The sequence below is a fragment of the Ceratotherium simum genome, chromosome 39, assembly GCF_057802395.1.
Source record: "Ceratotherium simum simum isolate JZ-2026a chromosome 39, ASM5780239v1, whole genome shotgun sequence".
NCBI lineage: Eukaryota > Metazoa > Chordata > Mammalia > Perissodactyla > Rhinocerotidae > Ceratotherium > Ceratotherium simum.
The window spans coordinates 15,675,401-15,689,470 of NC_141938.1; the positions used below are offsets into that span (position 1 = coordinate 15,675,401).

At 65.6% G+C, this 14,070-nt stretch overlaps 2 protein-coding genes across 2 annotated transcripts; both read left to right on the forward strand.

The window, feature by feature from the left end:
• The first annotated feature begins 249 nt into the window (after positions 1–249).
• PCSK4 (proprotein convertase subtilisin/kexin type 4) lies at positions 250–11,167 on the forward strand. The gene is given in 17 exon segments (XM_087425957.1): positions 250–438; positions 730–834; positions 2,391–2,483; positions 2,562–2,690; positions 2,774–2,850; positions 2,941–3,029; positions 3,241–3,413; positions 3,496–3,708; positions 4,523–4,623; positions 4,695–4,798; positions 4,868–4,985; positions 6,230–6,448; positions 6,629–6,753; positions 7,339–7,461; positions 7,550–7,797; positions 7,800–8,255; positions 11,009–11,167. Coding segments are annotated over 17 exon segments (2,721 nt in total).
• On the forward strand, positions 11,136–13,738 carry C39H19orf25 (chromosome 39 C19orf25 homolog). Its single transcript, XM_004441357.3, has 3 exons — positions 11,136–11,181; positions 11,457–11,588; positions 13,093–13,738. Exons 2-3 carry the CDS (start codon positions 11,459–11,461, stop codon positions 13,317–13,319), a joined length of 357 nt encoding a protein of 118 aa, XP_004441414.1. The 5' UTR covers positions 11,136–11,181; positions 11,457–11,458; the 3' UTR covers positions 13,320–13,738.
• Positions 13,739–14,070: the final 332 nt, after the last annotated feature.

Sequence of the window (14,070 nt, forward strand, 5' to 3'; positions counted from 1 at the left end):
CACAGACGGGGAGGCTGAGGCTGCAGAGGGTTAGGGTCTGCGGAAGACCAGTGCGGGACTGTGTCGACCCCCACTTCTGTCGGATCTTCGCTCCCCTCCAGTGGGGAGCCGCAAGGCCCCCTGGGAGTTGAAGCCTAGCATGGGTTGCCATGGCACCGGGGGGGCGGGGCGGGTGCGTGGGCCGACTCGGCGGTTTGGCCAGGGGGAGGAGCTTCCAGAGGCCCCGCCCCCGGCCCCGCCCCCGCCGCCATGCGGCCCGCCTGGACTGCGCTGTGGCTGCGCCTGGCCTTGGCCCTGGGCCTGGTTGGCCCCCTGGCTGTGGGTTGGGCCTCTGCCCGGGCCCCCATCTATGTCAACAGCTGGGCCGTGCGGGTGTCCCAGGGTTACCAGGAGGCCGAGCGCCTGGCGCGCAAATTCGGCTTCGTTAACCTGGGGCAGGTGGGCGGGCCCTGCATGGACGGGAGGGGTTGGGGGCTGGACGACCCCAGACCCCGACAGACGGGAGGGGTTCCCCCAGGTCCCCCACATATCAAGAACACGCAGTCCACCCCTGCCTCGACCAACTTCAGACGCTGGGACCCCTGAAGCCCCGACCTGGGCACCTGGTTGGGGGCGGATGCAAGCAAGGGGCCTGGCCCCGGTCCTGGGGAGGTGGGCCCCAGCGGAGCCCACCATCCAGTTTCCGGGGAGCCGGGTCCCAGCGATGCGGCTGCTCCCCCGCATTCCCAGATCTTCCCCGACGGGCAGTACTTCCACCTGCGGCACCGGGGCGTGGTCCAGCAGTCCCTGACCCCGCACTGGGGCCACCGCCTTCGGCTGAAGAAAGACCCCAAGGTGAGCCTGGCCTCAGGGCTGCCCCCTGGGGGTCCCGGCCACCTCTTGTTCTCGTGATTAGCATGAATGGCTGTGTGACCTTCGACAAGTCACCTGCTCTCTGAATCTCAGTTTCTGCTTGGCCCCCCAGTCTATACAGTGGGGACCACATGGGGAGAACCACAGATCACATGTGGGCAAGGCGCTCATCCCAGGGCCTGGCACACAGTCAGCATATCTGCTCAGCCCCCTTTCCTCCTCTAGCTCACCCTGAGAGATCAGGGTCCCCAGGTACCCCGTAAAGAGAGGCAGATAACGTTCTAGCTCACAGGATGGAGGCGGGTGGAACTGGCCCATTTTACGATGGAGGAAATAGTTCCAAAGACTCGGAATCCTGCTGAAGTCACCCATGAGGCTGTGCCGGGGCTGAATTGGGACCAGAACCCAGTCTCCAGGCGCTCAGAGAGGTGCCAGATTGGGAAAAGGACTTAGATGCCCAGCAGAGGAGTTGGGGCTGAGTCTGCAAGCGCTCGGGAGCCACGAAGGGTTGTGGGCTGGGCTGAAGGACTGATGGGCAAGGAGGCAAGAGGCGTGACAGCTGGAAACATGCCAGGAGCACTGGGGACAGAGAGAAGTGGCATGTTCAAGATGTGGTTTGCAGGAGAGGTCAGGGCTTGCCGACGGATTGGATGTGTGCAACAGAGAGAAATCAGGGCCAGCTCCCAAGTCTGGAGCTGAACAAATGGGGAGACGATGGCCCTGATTGCTGAGATGGGGGCGGGGAGACATGAGCTGGTTTCGGGGGTGGGAGATCAACCCGGAAGAAGGAGGAAGGGCAAAGGTCTGAGGAACAGCAGCCCTGCACAGGCAGAACGGCATGTGCAAACGCTCTGGGGTGAGGCAGCCACTGTGGTTGCAGCAGAGGGAGGCTGGTGGGGGCCAGACAACAGGGGGCTTTGTGGCCCTGGAGAGGGCAGTGGGGAGCCACAGAAGGGTGTGCTGAGAGTGGATTGCAGAGAGGCAGGGGGGCAGCTGGAGGACCAGGGAGGAGGCGGGTATGGCCAGGCAGGGATGTCCTGCACAGGGGAATGGGAGGTGTAGGGGGAGATAGGTAGGCCTTGGGCAGAGAGATTCTGGAACAGGGCCAGGGGAAGGGGCAGGGTTGGGACCCCAGGAGCCCCAGCCACCCCGGGGAGCAACCACACTGTGCTCTGTGGGAGGGGTTCACTGAAGGCCTCGGTCCCCTCTGAAGGCAGAGCCCCAGGCACAGGGGGACCCCGACGAGCAGCCCTAGCAAATATGGGGTCCCGGCCCCGGCCCACACCACGAGGCCCCAGACAGGCAGTGGGCAGCCCAGACACACATCCCACTCCAACTGCAGCCCCCCAGACGGGTGCCCCTTGGCACACCCACAAAGAGGCCACGCAGACCCTAGAAGCAGACTTGGGCCCTGTGCCCGGGAACTGGTGGGAAGGGCTGGGAAGGGCTGGGAAGGGCAGGCCCCCTTGGCCCGTGGGTCAGCCCCTCCCGCTGACGGCAAAGAAGGGTGCCCGTCAGAGCCCCCCTGCTCCCTCCAGGTGCAGTGGTTCGAGCAGCAGACCCTGCGGCGGCGGGTGAAGCGCTCCTTGGTGGTGCCCACAGACCCCTGGTTCCCCAAGCAGTGGTACATGGTAAGCAGGCCAGGCCGGGCGGCGGGGACGGGCCGGCTGGAGCCCCACTGACCCAGCCCCGCACCGCCCCCCGCGCAGAACAACGAGGTGCAGCCAGACCTGAACATCCGGCAGGTCTGGAGCCAAGGGCTGTCGGGCCAGGGTGTCGTGGTGTCTGTCCTGGACGACGGCATCGAGAAGGACCACCCGGACCTCTGGGCCAACTACGTGAGCGCATGGGGGGCCGGGTGGGGGCCGCCCCACAGCTGGCGGCTGGTCCCAGCTGCCTCCAATCCCCACCCCGCCCCCAGGACCCCCTGGCCAGCTACGACTTCAACGACTACGACCCAGACCCCCAGCCGCGATACACGCCCAGTAACGAGAACCGGTGAGCCCGGCGTCCCATGTGGGGGCAGCCCCTATGGCCCTGGGGGGACCGGGGGGCTCTGACGGGCACCCCTCTCTGCCCTGACGCCAGGCACGGGACCCGCTGTGCTGGGGAGGTGGCCGCAATGGCTAACAACAGGTTCTGTGGCACAGGCGTGGCCTACAATGCCCGAATCGGAGGTACCAGGATCCCTCTTCTCCTGCCCGTGGACAGAGGTCGGACCCGGTGGCCCTGGGTGGCCGGGAACGCTGGGGGAGTTGGCAGATGCAGGGCATCCCGGATGCAGGGCGATGCCCGGGCCCCGACTCCGGGGGGAGCTGGGCCCCACACAACACCCCACTCACGGGGTTGGACAGGGCATGGGCAGGTGACGCAGAGTGCCCCCCGCAGGCGTGCGCATGCTGGACGGCACCATCACGGACGTGATCGAGGCCCAGTCGCTGAGCCTGCAGCCCCAGTACATCCACGTCTACAGCGCCAGCTGGGGCCCCGAGGATGACGGCCGCACGGTGGACGGCCCTGGCGCGCTCACCCACGAGGCCTTCCGGCGCGGTGTGACCCAGGTGAGCCGGCGGGGGCCGGGGGCCGGGCGGGCGGGTGCGGAGGCCCACGCCCCGTCCCTGTGTCCCCGTGTGCCGTCCTCAGGGCCGCGGCGGGCTGGGCACGCTCTTTGTCTGGGCATCGGGCAACGGCGGGCTGCACTACGATGACTGCAACTGCGACGGCTACACCAACAGCATCCACACGCTCTCCGTGGGCAGCGCCACCTGGCGCGGCCGCGTGCCCTGGTACAGCGAGGCCTGCGCCTCCACGCTCACCACCACCTACAGCAGCGGCGCCGCGCCCGACCCCCAGATCGTGAGGCCGCGCCCTCGGGCTGTCCAGCGGCCGCCCGGCCCCTCCGTCCTGTCCCCCCCCCACCCCGCCCTCCTGTCCCTCCCCTGCCATCCCTCCTCTCCCCCCACCTTCCTTCCTGTCCTCCTTCCCTTCTGTCCTCCCTCCCTCCTGTCCCCCGCCCTCCTCCCCCGCCCTCCTGTCCCCAGCCGCCCTCCTCCCCCGTTCTCCTGTCCCCCTCTCCTGTCCCCACCGCCTCCTGTCCCTCCCCTGCCATGCCTCCTTTCCCCCGCCCTCCTGTCCCGGTCCCTCTTGTCCCCGCTGCCGCCCTCCCTCCAGTCCCCGTCCCTCCTGTCCCCATCCCTCCTGTCCTCCCGCCCTCCTGTCCCCCTTCCTCTCCCCCCGCCCTCCTGTCCCCCCGCCTCCCTCCTCACCCCCGCCCTCCTGTCCCCCCTCCTGCCCTCCTCTCCCTCACCACCCTCCTGTCCCCGCCACCTCCTGTCCCTGCCCTGCCATCCCTCCTCTCCCCCCGCCCTCCTGTCCCCGTCCCTCTTGTCCCCACTGCCGCCCTCCCTCCCGTCCCCTGTCCCTCCTGTCCCCCATCCCTCCTGTCCCTCATCCCTTCTGTCCCCCCTCCTCCCAGGGCTGCCCTGCAGTGCCGGGAACACAGACACGGGCCCAGGCCCCGCCGTTGTCGCCCCTCCCAGGGCCCTGCGTCCCGGGTCTGCCCTGCCGTGTCTCCTTGAAGTCCCTGGTTCTTCCCGAGCTCAGTGGGTGGTATTGTTGAACGAGGGCGGGTTTCCTGGGCCCGGGCCCCCTGAGTCCCATCTGCCGGCAGGTCACCACGGACCTGCACCACCAGTGCACGGACAAGCACACGGGCACCTCGGCCTCGGCCCCGCTGGCCGCGGGCATCATTGCCCTGGCGCTGGAGGCCAAGTAGGTGACGGTGGGGGCCCCGCTGCCACCCCGCCCCGTGTGGCCCCGGCTCATGCCCTTGCCCCCTCTAGCCCGCTCCTGACCTGGAGAGACATGCAGCACCTGGTGGTCCGCGCGTCCAGGCCCGCGCAGCTCCAGGCCGAGGACTGGAGGACCAACGGCGTCGGGCGCCAAGGTGCGGCCGGGCCAGGCGGGGGTGGGGACACCACGCCCACGGGCGAGTGACGGCCGCCCCTCCACGCAGTGAGCCACCACTACGGCTACGGGCTGCTGGACGCCGGCCAGCTGGTGGACATGGCTCGCACGTGGCTGCCCACGCAGCCCCAGCAGAAATGCGCCATTCGGATCGTGCACGCCGCCACGTGAGCACCCTCCTTGGCCCCGGCCTGCACACCCCCCGCCAGCCCCGGGCACCGCGGACACATGCCACCTCCCCAGCCCTCCCCCGACACCTGCCACCTCCCCAGCCCTCCCCCCACACCTGCCACCTCCCCAGCCTCCCCACACCTGCCACCTCCCCAGCCCTCCCCACACCTGCCACCTCCCCAGCCTCCCCACACCTGCCACCTCCCCAGCCCTCCCCACACCTGCCACCTCCCCAGCCTCCCCCACACCTGCCACCTCCCAGCCCTCCCCCAACACCTGCCACCTCCCCAGCCCTCCCCACACCTGCCACCTCCCCAGCCCTCCTCCCACACCTGCCACCTCCCCAGCCTCCCCCACACCTGCCACCTCCCAGCCCTCCCCACACCTGCCACCTCCCCAGCCTCCCCACACCTGCCACCTCCCAGCCCTCCCCAACACCTGCCACCTCCCCAGCCCTCCCCCACACCTGCCACCTCCCCAGCCCTCCCCACACCTGCCACCTCCCCAGCCCTCCCCACACCTGCCACCTCCCCAGCCCTCCCCGACACCTGCCACCTGCCCAGTCCTCCCCACACACTTGCCACCTCCTCAGACCTCCCCCAGACCTGCCACCTTTCCAGATCTCACCTAACACCTGCCACCTCCCCAGACCTCCCTCCACACCTGCCACCTCTCCAGACCTCCCCCACACCTGCCACCTCCCCAGACCTCCCCCACACCAGCCACCTCCTCAGCCACCACGTGCACCTGCCACCTCCCCAGCCACCTCCCCAGCCACCACGCGCCCCTCCCACCCCGCCAACCCCCCCCCCGCCCCTGCCACCTCCCCAGCCACCACGCGCACCTGCCGCCTCCCCAGCCACCATGCCCACCTGCCACCTCCCCAGACCTCCCCCCACACCAGCCACCTCCTCAGCCACCACGTGCACCTGCCACCTCCCCAGCCACCTCCCCAGCCACCATGCGCACCTGCCACCTCGCCAACCCTCCCCCGCACCTGCCGCCTCCCCAGCCACCATGCACACCTGCCACCTCCCCAGACCTCCCCCCACACCTGCCACCTGCCCAGCCCTCTCCCCACACCTGCCACCTCCCCAGCCTTCCCCCCCACCTGTCATTACCACCCAGGGGGCAGACGGGTGGGAGGCAGGCCCCAAGGCCTCCGTTTCCCCATCTGTAGAACAAGTAGGCAGGCCTCCTGGTCGGAGCCCAAACCCGCCTGCTGGCTGCGCACCCCCAGCAGGCCAGCAGGGGGGCCTCACCTGCGCGCCGCCCGCAGCCCCATCCTGCCGCTGCTGCGCGTGAGGAGGAACGTGTCAGCCTGCGCCGGCCGTGTCAACCGAGTCCGCTCACTGGAGCACGTGCAGGTGCAGCTGTCGCTGTCCTACAGCCGCCGCGGCGACCTGGAGATAGCGCTCACCAGCCCCATGGGCACGCGCTCCACGCTCGTGGCCGTCAGGTGTGGGCCGGGGCCTGCGGGTCCGCCCGGGGAGGGGCCAAGCGCACTGTGCAGGCTGGACCCCCAGCCCCTGCTCCCAGGGCCGGTCCGTGGCCAGCACTTGGCCCCGTGCTCAGACACGTGCTGTGGCTCAGCGGCCTGTGGTTGCAAAGCGCCCCCCTCCTTCACCTTCTATCCCAGACCCCTGGACGTGAGCAGCCAGGGCTACAACAACTGGGTCTTCATGTCCACCCACTTCTGGGACGAGGACCCGCGGGGCCTGTGGACCCTGGGCCTAGAAAACAAGGGCTACTACTTCAACACGGGTGAGAGCCAGGTGCAGCCGGGGGGGTGACCCCTGACCTCCCCCGCGGGCTCTGGAGCCGGCCTCCGTGACCCCACTGCAAAGGGGCTCCTCGGAGAGACGGAACAGGCCTGGCTGTGAACAGGGGGTGTCCAGTTACTGGGAAGGAGTAGGTGTCCAGCCACCAGCATACAGTAGGTTTTCAGCTACTAGCGTGAAGTAGGTGTGTTGTTCTGGAGAAGTGTCCAGTTCCCAGCACACAGTAGGTGTCTAGCTGCCAGCACACAGTAGGTATCTAGCTGCCAACACACAGTAGGTGCCCAGCTACTAGTGCGCAGTAGGTGTGTTCTTACTCTGGAGAAGTAAGTTTTCAGTTCCCAGCACACAGTAGGTGTCCAGCCGCCAGCACACAGTAGGTGTCCAGCCACCAGGCAGATGTAGGTGTCCGGTTCCCAGCGCACAGTGGGTGCAGGGTGTCCAGGGCACATCCAAGTCTGGGGCTCCAGGGTGGGGTGGGGGTCCCCTGGGGGGAGGGGCCAAGAATGGCAGGGCCGGGCCACCAAAGGCCTCCCCCCTCCTCCCCGTGCCTATCGCAACCCGTACCCAGGGACGCTGTACCGCTCGACGCTGCTGCTGTACGGGACAGCGGAGGACATGATGGCGCGGCCCCGCGGCCCCCAGGTGACCAGCAGCGTGTGCGTGCAGCGGGACACGGCGGGGCTGTGCCAGGGTGAGTGCTGGGAGGCGGCAGTGTGCGTGTGCACAGGGGATGGGGGGCGGGGCCGCGGCCTCACCCCCGTGTGCGTGTCCCCGTGCAGAGTGCCACAGCCCCGCCTACCTCCTGGGCCGCCTCTGCCTCCCCTCCTGCCCACCACGGTACTTCAACCACACGCGGCAGCCAGTGACCGCCGGGCCGGGGCGCCCGGCCACGCCCGCCCTTCGCGTCTGCTCCAGCTGCCACCCGTCGTGCCACACCTGCCGCGGCAGCTCCGCGCTCGACTGCACCGCCTGCCCCCCGCCCCACACGCTGGACCGGCGTCGGGGCTCCTGCTTGGGGCCCGCGCCCCCGGCGGCCACCCCCGCGGCCACCACTGGCCCGCCACCCCTGCCCGCCCCGCCACCCCTGCCCGTCCCCACTGCCGCCGCGGCCCAGCTCAGGCCATGGTGCTGGTCCTGCTGGCCGTGGCCTTGGGGAGCCCCCTCCTCCGCAGCATCCTCTCCGTGGGCTGCCCCCCGCCGTGGGTGAGCCCCCACGGCGCTGGGGCCCACCCTGTTCACCTCCCCAGGCCCAGCTGCTGGCTGCAACCCGGACATGTCGGACTCGGGGAGCTGACGTGCGCTGTCCCACTCCCTTCCCCAGACTGGCCCCCGGGGGCGAGAACCTGCCCCTGCGAGGCTCTGGCTGGCCACCAAGGCCCGCAGGCCAGGGGGACCCACGGGGAACCCTGCACCCCGGACTTGGCAGGTCCAGGTGAAAGAGACAGAGAGAGAGAGAAGTCTAGTACACAGTTGGGGGTGGTGGGGGTGGGGCAGAGGCCAGGCCCCCGACCACCATCCCTTCCTGGCCCCAGACCATCCCTTCCAGGCCCCAGAATCGCGGGGAAGGTGGAGGGAGAAAAAAGGACACCGGTCCGCATCTCAGCACCATGTCCCACCTCTGAGTTTTCAAATAAAGGTTGAATAGGAGGTGCCAAGGCTGCCATCTTCTTTGGGGCATGAGCGGGCCCCCATCCCCATGGCATGGTTGGGGGTTCCCCTGTGCCCTGCTTGGAAACTGCCTTCCCCCAGGCATCGGCCCCCGGGAGGACCCAGCGGCCCACAAAGGAAAGGGGTCAGCCCGGGGCCCAGAGACCCCAGCCATGAGAAGGGTGGGAGCGGGGTGCGGGGTCCCTGAGTGACGCTCACGTGCTGCGAATGCCAAGCTTCCAGAACACGGCCACTGCGGCCCTACCTCTCCCCGAGTTCCCCACGGTGCCATCCTCCATCCTGCTGGGCGCGTTTCTCGAGGACTAACACAAGCGTGATTCGCATGTGACAATTGACGCTGTGGTTCCACCCACTGGCCAGGTCTGCGAGTTTCCGATAATTGTACTTCTCCGTTCTCCGAGGGTCGTGGGGGGGCTGGAGGCACGTTGTCCTCACCCCCAACCCCAGCCTCCACTTCCCCATCTGTACAGTGGGTTCTCCACCTCTCTGAACAGACAGAGGAACCTGAGGTGGGGGCACGTGGGAGATGGGAAAGCAGGGCTGGGACGCAGAGCGAGCTATTAAGAGTCCCTCCTCTGTCCTCACACGCACCAGCGGTGGGGGGACCCAGCTCAGCCCCTGGCTCCGGGCACACAGGAAGTGCCCAAAACACGCCAGCTTGGGGCACCCACTTTGGGAAACAGCAAGCCAGTTCTAGAGACGATTAAACATAGAGTTACCACGTGACCACGCAATTCCACTCACAGCTCTGTGCCCGAGAAAACTGAAAACACACGTCCACACACAAACCGTCACCAGACGTAGACCCTAACCCACTCCTCTTGTCCTGCCTAAACTCTAAGCTCTGTGTTTGACCTAATTCTCTCGTCTTCTTGAAAGGTGCAGGTGTTCCTTTATCTGACACCTTGCGACCTTGAGCTCCTGAGGTTTTCAGCCATGTTCCAGAATCTCTAAGTGACAACCGCCCTGGACCCAGTCGCTGTGACACGGACCAGGACAGCCCAGAACACAACCACAAGACTGACACCTGCACAGATAGGCAGAGAGTTGTGCGAAAGTAATCTGCCCTCCTTAACATCGTAAGTTCTCCTCTGGAAGGGGCAAAGCAGCCATTTTTAGGTCATGCAATGTATGTAGAAGCATGATTTCAAACCACGCATGTGCAAGCTTATACCCACCTCTACATGCGATGATGAAACTTCCCTTTGAATATTCATTCACTCCCTACCCCAAATAAAGATACCCACCTCCCTGTGCTCTGGGAGCCATAGCTTTGTGAAATTATTCCCTATGGTCTCCATTTTTCTTTGCTGCAAACTAAAGGTAGACTTTGTGTGGGCCGGGCCGGTGGCGCAAGCAGTTAAGTGCGTGCGCTCTGCTTCCGCGGCCGCCTGGGGTTCGCAGGTTCAGATCGCGGGGGCGCACCAATGCACCGCATGGTAAGCCATGCTGCGGCAACGTCCCATACAAAGTAGAGGAAGATGGGTACAGATGTTAGCTCAGGACCACTCTTCCTCAAGGAAAAAAAAAAAAAGGAAGAGAGGATTGGCATTGGATGTTAGCTCAGGGCTAGTCCTCCTCACACAAAAAAATAATAAAATAGAATAAAATAAAATAAAAGTAGACTTTGTGAAATAACTATTTTTGGTGCAGTTTAACTCCCAAGACAGGACCCACGTTTGCTCCGGTAATAAAACCTGTGGGTGGAGGTTCACAGCAGCGCGATTCACAACAGCCAAAAGGTGGAAACAGCCAAAATGTCCATCACTGGATGGATAAACGCAATGTGGTCCATCCAAACGACAGAATATTACTCGGCCACGAAAAGGAGTGAGGCCCTGACACAGCTCCACCAAGGATGGACCTTGAACACACGATGCTCAGTGAGAGAACCAGACACAGAAAGACACACATTGTGAGATTCCATTGATGTGAAATGTCCAGAACAGGCACATCCACAGACAGAAAGGGGGTTCGTGGTTGACAGGGGCTGGAGGAGGGGTTGGGGAGTGACTGCTCATGGGGACAGGGTTACTTTTGGGGTGATGAGAATATTCTAGAGTTAGACTGTGCTGATGATTGCACAACTCTAAATACATATATATATGTAACCACAAACTATTAAATTGGTACACTTCAAACAGGTGGACTTGATGGTTTGTAAATTACATTCAGTAAAGCTGTTAAAAACACAAAATCTGCCCTCTGCTCTGAGCCTGTCTCCCCATCTCTCAGCCGTGAGCGGAGGGGCCACGATGACGGTCCAGCACCCCCCGCCCGGGTAGGGAGGGGGTTTGGAGATGGAGGGGTGACCTTGACCTCGATCTGGCAGAGGACACGCTGCCTCACCGAGCGGTCACTGTGCGCAGGGCCACCCTGTGCGGACATTTACTTTGTTCCCACAACAGCCACGTGGGTTGGGGACTGTGTCCCCCTTTTGCAGAAAAGCAGGTCCTAAGATGCTTTGTTATGCAGCGAAGAGAGCCAGGACTGGACGCCACGCCCACCCCTTGCCCGTCCAGACCCCAGCACCTTCTGGTCCAGTCGCTTCTCCTCTGGGATCGCTCTAGCACCCTCGCGGGCGCGGTCCCTTTAATAGGGGGCGTGGCCTCGCGGCTAGCGGGGGGCGGGAGCAGGAGGCAGCCGGAAGCGCGCGCGTCACGTGCCCGGGGGCGGGGCCGCGCTCTGACCGGAAGCGGAACTGGCTGCGCCGGGGCGCCGGCGGCTGAGGGCGCGCGCCTGGGTGAGGGGGAGGCGGCGTTAGGGGTTCAGCGGGGAAGCCGAGGCCCAGGTGGAGCGGAACGCTGAAGCCCCTGGCCCCGAATTGTGGGGCGCCTGGAGGGCCAGGGGCGGAGTGAACCCGGAGGGGCGGGGTGAACCCGGAGGGGCGGGGCACGGCGGGCCTCCGCGGGAGCTGGGCTCCGGCGAGTGTGTAGGAGTTCGCTGGGCGGGAGGAACGGCCCAGGGAAAGGCGAAGGGGTGGACGCCCCCGTCAGCGCCCCCTTCTCCCGCCACCAGGCATGGGCTCCAAGGCCAAGAAACGCGTGGTGCTGCCCACCCGGCCGGCGCCCCCCACGGTGGAGCAGATGCTGGAGGACGTGCGAGGGGCGTCCGCCCAGGACCCCGTCTTCACCGCCCTGGCCCCGGAAGGTAGGGGGAGCCCAGGACCCCAGCTGCACGGGCGGGGGGAAGCGCACCCCGGCTCCAGCCGGGGATCAGAGTGTAGACCCTGGCTCCCCCTCCTCCTCGGTAAAGGGGGGGCGTCTTCAGAGCGGCTTCGAGATCGGGGGTCCGCAGCCAAGTCCTGCCCCCGCCTGTTCCCGTAAGGCCAGGGAGCTCAGAGCGGATTTTACACTTTTTTATTCCGCGGGGAGACTATTTTGTGACAGGTGAAAATGGTGTGAAATTCGGGTTTCCGTGTCCATAAAGGCGTATTGCACCCAGCCACCCAGGTCGCTGACGTGCGGACGGGCTGCTTTCCTGATATGACATTGGGCCGAGTTGAGTAGTCTGACAGACTGGCCCTGCAAAGCCAGAAATATGTGTGGTCTGGCCTTCTGCAGAAAAGGTTTGTTGATTCCTGGTTCAGAAGGTGCAAGCAGGTCCCTGACCAATGAGTCGTTGGGTGAATTTTGTGTTCTGCTCTGTGCAGCTCATTTATTCATTCAACAAACCTCCAAGACCTGTGCTGTGCCAGGTTCTCTTCTAAGCGCTGGGGCGGAGAGGGGAGCAAAAGAGGCGAGAAGGCCAGCCCTCGGGCTGATCTAGCGGGAAGAGCCCTTAAACGTGTCACATGGGGTGATAGAAGGTGCGAGACACTATGGGAACGTTTTTTTAAAGTAATAGTAAAAAATGCAGTTCTTTGCTCCATCCGGCATTTCCAGTGCTCAGGAGCCGCTCGAGGCTGCTCTATGAGCCGGCTCAGCTGGAGGACTTTTCCATCACCTGGAAAGTTCCATCGGACAGGGCAGCCCTAGGAACATAACTGTATTTATCGCCAGCACGCAGCCGAGTTGTTCCTGATTGCTTGAGTCTCGGCTTAAGAATCGCTGGCCCAGGTCCGCCTGCATCCAGAGGGTGGGCAAACTGAGGCACAGGCGCTAGGGGGACAGGGGGCTACCCCTGCCAGCCGGTGTCTGGGAGCGCCCTTGGCTTCCACGTAGGCTGTCTGGCATTTCCCGCCTTCTCACTGAAGCAGGTAGTAAAAAAAGTGGGTTCTAACCACATACCAGAGTTTCGGGGCCCATGTGAGTGCAGACAGCCCCGCGCAGGGCGGGCCAGGTCATCTCGTCACAGGGACCAGACAGAGCGAGGCCTGGACGTGTCTCCAGGAGGCCCTGACGCTGTGCTTTTCCTGCCCCCCTGCCCCCGAGTGTGCTCTTTTTAGGAAGCGGGGTCCCCGGGCACTGCGTGTCCACTCCCTCCTGGCCTCTGCCGCCTCTGACTCCTCACGAGGTGGTCCGGGCATGGGACAGGTTCCGGGAGCCGGGATGAGAGCCCGCCTGCTCTGTGGTTCCCTCGCGGGGCCGAGGCACCCTGGGCAGGGCCGCGACGTCCTGTGACCCGTCCCCTCCAGTCACGTGCTTTGCTGGGGGGTAAACTGAGTCCTCTGTCCGCCCCCCTCCCTGACCGGCGGGCCGTGTCCTGTCCCTAGACCCCCCAGGCCCCCCTGAGAGGGCCGAGGACGCGGAGGCCGGGCCGGAGCAGCTCTACCAGCAGAGCCGGGCCTACGTGGCCCTGAACCAGCGGCTGCGGTGGGCGGGCGCCGGGCTGAAGGAGAAGTGCGAGGACCTGCGGCGCTCAGGCGAGGAGCTGCAGGGGGCCGTCGGCCAGGTGACGCATGTGGCGCTGCCCGGGGCCATGGCCGCCTCCTCCGGCTGACCTGGCCCTCCGGCTCGCCGGAACCTTCCGCCCTCCCCAGGACGCCTGACCCGGCGCACCTCAGACGTGGCTCCTGGGTCCCAGGAGCAGATGCTGGGCTCTGTTCCGTGGCCTGGGCACGCCCTGGCACCCAGAGACCCCAGGGGACAGCCTGCCCGGGGTGTGGCTTCAGCAGGGACAGCATGGGCTGTGGGGACAGCCTGCTTCTGCCGGGCACGGTGCCCTCCCCAGGGTCGGGTCTGGGGCCGTGAGAATGCCGCTCACCCCAGGGCTTCTCCCCTGGGACCCTGATGACCGTCGAGCCCAGACTGGACTTCACGTGGGGTCCCGGGGCCCGAGAACAGTCCGTCCATCCTCCCTCCCTTCCTCTGTGACCCTGCTTCACGGATCATCCCATTAAACTGAGCTCGTACAACCCACCCTGCTGGCTCTGCCCGTCTCTGCGTGGACTGGGGGCCCCCTGAGGTTCTAGAAGAGGGTGGGGGTTCTGTCCCCTCCTCCGCCCCCCGTGGCCGTGTGAGGAGCGATTGTCCGGAGGGCCCAGATCTGAGATGGGGTCTCCAGTGGTGCCACCCCTCAGGGTCCCGAGCCCCCTGCTCTAAGGCATTCGCGACCCCCCAGGGCAGGCGCTTGTCTGTCTGGTTCCTGGTCAGGGTGCAGGTCCAGCCTGTTAGCTGTGGGGTTCCATCAGACGCGGGCACTCGGCTCCCGAGAGAGGACGAGCTGGTCGGTCACCCGCCCGAGACTCACT